We start from the raw sequence: 6000 nt of genomic DNA, 5'->3' as shown, positions 1-6000 counted from the left end.
TTTTAATAACCAGGTAGACTTCCCCTGATAGATTCTTAGTTATCAGGTAATATATATAATTAAGTAAGTAATATATTAGTAATATAGTAATATATGTAGTGGTTAAATATGTGTTTTTTGGGTACAGAATTCCTACTGACTAGCACTATGCCCTGATGACACTAATTGTACTGCTAAGATTTAGCTGTATAGTTAGGATTATAATAGTACTTCTTTTGTGCCATTGTTGTAAGAATAAATGAGATAATGGATGAAGTGTTTAGCACAGTGCTTTGTATGAAGTTGACTAAGAAAATTCTGGCTGTTATGATTAGCAGAAGCTCTTTCTTTCCAGCGTTTTACCAATATAGAATACTATAATTTGATCTTTCTTTCTTATTAAGGACCTTTTCCAAATTCTATTCTTTTGCAGTCTCTTGTATCATACATATTTATGTAATTATTAGTCATATATCAGTGTAAGGCAACTAAATTGAGTCCTTCATATCCAAAAGCCTTTCTCCAATTTAACTATATACACAGGGGCAAGAAGCAAATTTCCTTATATAAATATAGTTCTTTCCTGTGAGGCTATCTTCTTTCTCTTCCATGTCTTCCATTGACTCTTTTCATTGACTCTTTCCTCTCTAGAACCATAACAAAAAACATTATTGTGTTTATGAATCTGAGCCAAAAAACCTAGAGCTTCACCCAAAGAAACTTCAACAATTTGACCTCCTGTTTGTAAACTTCTGTTTTTCTGTTTAACTGGAATACTTTTAAACTTCTGGCTCAGAAAAATAAATTTCTGAGTCCAAAAATTACCACATATAAATTTCACATTTCTTTTTAAATGGAAGTCTGGTTTTGCTTTCAGTGTATTTTCATCTTAGGTAGAAATTTCCAATTGGTTAGTTTCCAAAGTCAGGAACCAAGAAAGATTATTTCTAGGATAGCCTGATGTTCAAGACAGGGCACTATTTAACTCTGTATTCTAAATATGAAATAAATATCATAATGAAACATTAAAAAATTCCTTTCTCTTTTTCACAAGGATAGCTAGCTTGGTTTACCCTATTTTCATTTATAGGTTAGAGCTTAATAACTCTAAAGACCAGTGGTGTCTGGGTGGCTCAGTTGGCTAAGCATCTGACATTGGCTCAGGTCATGCATGATCTCGCAGTTCCTGAGTTTGAGCCCTGCATCAGGTTCTGGGCTGACAGCCAGGAGCCTGGAGCCTGCTTCAGATTCTGTGTCTCCCTCTCTCTCTGCCCTTCCCCCACTCACACTCTGTCTCTTTCTCGGTCTCTCTGTCTCAAAAATAAACATAAAAAAAGTTAAGAAAAAAAAGAACTCTAAAGAGTAGAAGTAACTACAAATGAATACAGACATCTGTAAAGAACACTACCTGGCTCTTTTTAAGTATCTCCTTTTTGTCAAACTTTCATTTCATTGTTATAATAAATTATATAAATTTATTAATGAAAAATTATTTCTTTCTTTTATTTTAATCTTATTTTTCATTTTTTAAAATCTCATAGATTGTTAATCTTCTCAGAAGCAGATATTTTCACATTCAGATTGACTTTACCTGAGTAGAGGTAAAATTTTATTATCTGATTTTTAAACACAATAGTATGCTCACTCAACTAATATTTATCACTTCATAGTTTGCACACCTCTTTCAAATGTATGCTGTAACAAACACAAAGTTCAGAGAATTGCAGTGATTACATGAAGATAAGTATCCTCTCTGTTTTGATTATCATTATATCTGCAGGCCTACAGAGTGCTTGGCATATAATCATAGTAGGTGATCAATAAGCTGGAACTAATGGATAAACACTAATAAAAAGAGTTAGTAGTGAAGCCAGGAATTGAACTCAGATTTTCTGATCTCAAACTTGTGCTATTTATATTATGGCATACTGTGGAAATTTTCACTATCTGCCTTTCTATGAAGACTGACTGATTACACAAGTGTGAATAAGAATATGATTATCTCAATATGGAAAAAAATCATTTTAGAATGGTTTTAGAGAAATTCTGCCTGTAATTCTAGAACTAAATGAAGTCACTTCAGTAAAACTAACTGTAGACAAAGAGGAATGGTTTAAGATCAGAAAACTTTGGTTAATAGATTTATCACTTGGCAAACTCTCTTCAGGCCTTGTACATACAGAGCTATAATACAAAAAGAGGTTTCAAAAGGCATAAGATTCTATGAGGTATTATTAAAAAAATAATTAGTAATTTTTATATTTTTAAATTGCCTCAATGCTTGAAAGTCATGTCATGAATAAATAAATCATCTCAACTAGTTGTCACTGAGTGTTAATATAGACACACAGGGAACTCTTCCCAGCTTCTGAGATCTGACCATGACCTTCATTTCAAAGGATTCCTTCTGGAAATCACAAATTATTTCATTTTAATTTTGAATGAAAAAACTGGCACATTTGAATGAAAATAAATCGCCGTTCAAATCTGTTTATAGGTGTATATATATGGAAATGAAAACTTGGAAATAAATTTTTATTATGTACATATTTCATTCTAGAAAATAAAAGGGATAGTTTTAAATACAGGTCCTTATTGAAAAGACTGAATTTATAGTTCCTGAAAACTGTGGACATATTTAAGCCTATGAGGTAGAATACTATTCAGAAAAGATAATTATGCATGTTAATTCCATAATAAGGTAAAAGTCAAATTCTCATTCATTTAATTTCTAACAGATATGCCAAAATTATACTTATGTTTCCCAAGAGAAAGCTTATTTCACATGAATAAGTTATTGCCCAAGCTTGCTATTATGCCCTTTGTGTCAAGGCTTGCTCTTAATTTCCCAGTGTAGGAGAAAATGTAACCCTCCTAGTGATGGCTTTCTCTGATCACCTGGTCAGTCCATATGCCTTTGCTCTGATTTTTTCCCATAAACCTAGTCACAAACTGACATAAATATATATTTTATTTATTTTTAATCACCTCTGCCAGCCCAGCCACCACCTTTAGAATGTAGGCTACATGCAGGTCAAACACTTCTGTTTTCTTTTTCTTTCATTGCTTTGTCTCCAGAATCTATAAAAGTGTACGTTATAGAGCAGTAATCTAGAATATTTGTTGAATGAATTAATTACACCAATTATGATATTCAGTAGGCTTTGGAAAATACTTTTGTTATTGCGATAAGTTCATGAGAGAAACATTATGCTAATTAAAATTACATTCAGTCTCATCTTTGATGAGCAGACTAAATTAGTATTACATTCAATTGTTATAAAAGGGAAATCATTGAAAAAAATAAATAGTGTAATTGTTATATTAGAAGACTATTTTTTTTGCTTGTTTATTCATTTGTTTTGTTTTTCTCAGTTGGACTTATTTCACATAGCATAATACCCTCTGGGTCCATGCATGTTGCCACAAATGGCAAGATGTCATCCTATTTTATGGCTGAGTGATATTCCATTAGGTGTGTGTGTGTTTAATATATATATGTATACCTTCCTTATACATTCATTTATGTTTCTTTTTTCAGTTCTACATATAAGTGAAATCATATGGCATTTACCTTTCAAATCCTATTGACTTATTTTACTTAGAATTATACCCTTTAGGTACATCCATGTTGTTGCAAATGTCCACATCTTGTACTTCTTATGGCTAAATAATAGTCACTGTGTGTATATGTGTATGTATGCATATAATCTTTATCAATTCTTCTACTGATGGATATATTTTTTAATTGAAATCTTATTTCTTTAGTTCCCAGTGAGATTGCACATCTCTTAAAACGGCCATCGGCTATTTGTTGTACTCTGTGATGCTTGCTTGTATCCATTTCCCATTTTTCTAAAAGAATAATTTTTCATTTAAAAAATGTGTGCTTCTCAGGTTCTGGGAAGATACATTTTCACTGCTTAATAGTATAATTAACTGCTATAAAACTTAATTGTTTTAATATAGAAAAGTGAATGCAATCTGTTGCTCACACTAATTTAGTTTGTCACAATTTCTCTAACTCTCTCTTTAACCGCAGATATTTCAAATACATGGCCACATCTCACTCCATTTCTCTGATATCATTTACCACATTAACTGGGCTGATTTCCATCTCTTTACATTTGGCCTAAATTTTCTCTCCCTTCAAGATTCTGTAAAAGGCATCAGGCTCATTTTCTGCTATTCAAAATCTGAATGTGTAAGTATAGCATATGTATCTTTAAAAGTATTATAGGGACCTTGAACTCTTCCTCAAACACACGTCAGAATCCAGAGGCAAATACTCAACACCTTCCGTCCTTCCACACTGACTTCATGTTAGATAAATAACTATCTTTCTTTTTCTCCTTCTCTCCCTCTCTCTTTCCCTCTCGTGCCAACCCATACATGCAAAAAGTGAAGTACAATTCATATAATTATGTAAATAATCACAGGGAAAATATCAATTCCTAACAGTAATGTGAATAATTATTTTCCTATAGCCTCACCATATTATTTTTATAATTATTAGAACTGAAACATCTACTTGATTTGCAATATGGTAAAGGGCTTATTATCCATTTTTAATTATTTTTCTTTCCTATAGATAACTTCAGCAGCCCAGAGTCAGTTAATGGATGGAGCAATAAATCAGTGGTTACTGAATTCATTTTGTTGGGCCTGTCTAGCTCTCAAGATATTCAACTCTTCCTCTTCTTTTTCTTCTCTGTGTTTTATGGAGCTGCGGTTTTGGGAAACATCCTTATCATCCTCACAGTAATTACAGACTCTCGCTTACATTCCCCAATGTATTTTCTTCTTAGCAATCTCTCCTTTATTGATGTGTGTCAGGCTACATTTGCCACTCCCAAGATGATTGCAGACTTCCTCAATGAACACAAGACCATCACCTTCCAGGGATGCATGTCACAAATCTTTTTCTTGCATGTTTTTGGGGGTAGTGAGATGGTGCTTCTTGTTGCCATGGCCTATGATAGATATATTGCTATTTGCAAACCTCTGCACTACATTACCGTCATGAGCCGAAGGGTGTGCACTATTCTGGTGGGAGTCTCCTGGACCATTGGTATTCTGCATTCAGCCAGCCACCTGGCATTCACAGTCAATCTTCCTTTCTGTGGACCCAATAAGGTAGACAATTTCTTTTGTGACCTTCCCCTTGTGATCAAGCTTGCCTGCTTAGAAACATATGTTTTAGAGATCCTTGTGCTAACCAACAGTGGCCTGCTCTCTCTTATCTGCTTCCTCCTTTTGCTCATTTCTTATACTATCATCCTTGCTACTGTCCATCAGCAAGCCTCTGGTGGGACATCCAAGGCACTTTCCACCCTGTCTGCCCACATCACTGTTGTGGTTTTGTTCTTTGGCCCATTAATCTTCATTTATATTTGGCCTTTTGAAAGCTTCCCAATTGATAAATTTATTTCTGTGTTTTTTACTGTCTTCACTCCTGTCCTTAACCCCATGATCTACACATTGAGGAATAAAGATGTAAAGGAAGCCATGAAAAAGCTACGGAACCGACATGTGGGTTCTAAGCAAGTCTTTTAGACAATTGTGAGATAGTAACACAAATCCTTAATTATTGTCCTTTGTAATGCACATAGGTGATTTTATTGTTGTGTTTCTATCACAATTAGTCTTTCACTATTATAGAACCTATCTCTAGTTATCTGAAGTTGTAAATGAAGTGCAGAATCTCATATTATACCAGTTTCAATATTCTGTGGCTCATCTCATCTTCCCTGAAACAATCAACAACATATATTAAAATTCCTAAGTAGTTTTTTCCTCCTTATATAGGCATTGTTTAAAAAAGCATCCTGTAGCATTTTGAAATCACCTCCATATTAAAGCAGATTTGTTAACACATCTGACTTGATTGGGGTAGCATTCTTTGAGTTAAAAACAGAATATGCTTTGACATGACAGGCTATATTAAGACTCCGAGGGCACCTTTTGGGATGAGCACTGGGTGTTGTATGGAAACCAATTTGACAATAAATTTCAAAAACA

General features: G+C 33.6%; 1 protein-coding gene across 1 annotated transcript; it reads left to right on the top strand.

The window, feature by feature from the left end:
• Positions 1-246: 246 nt before the first annotated feature.
• On the top strand, positions 247-5535 carry LOC109255628 (olfactory receptor 4K1-like). The gene is made up of 2 exons (XM_053888709.1): positions 247-257; positions 4608-5535. The coding sequence occupies exons 1-2, from the start codon at positions 247-249 to the stop codon at positions 5533-5535; spliced, it is 939 nt and encodes a 312-aa protein (XP_053744684.1).
• Positions 5536-6000: the final 465 nt, after the last annotated feature.

This window comes from Panthera pardus, unplaced genomic scaffold (assembly GCF_024362965.1).
Source record: "Panthera pardus isolate Hobbes unplaced genomic scaffold, ASM2436296v1 HiC_scaffold_24, whole genome shotgun sequence".
Lineage (NCBI taxonomy): Eukaryota > Metazoa > Chordata > Mammalia > Carnivora > Felidae > Panthera > Panthera pardus.
This window is presented reverse-complemented; position numbering and strand designations above follow the sequence as displayed.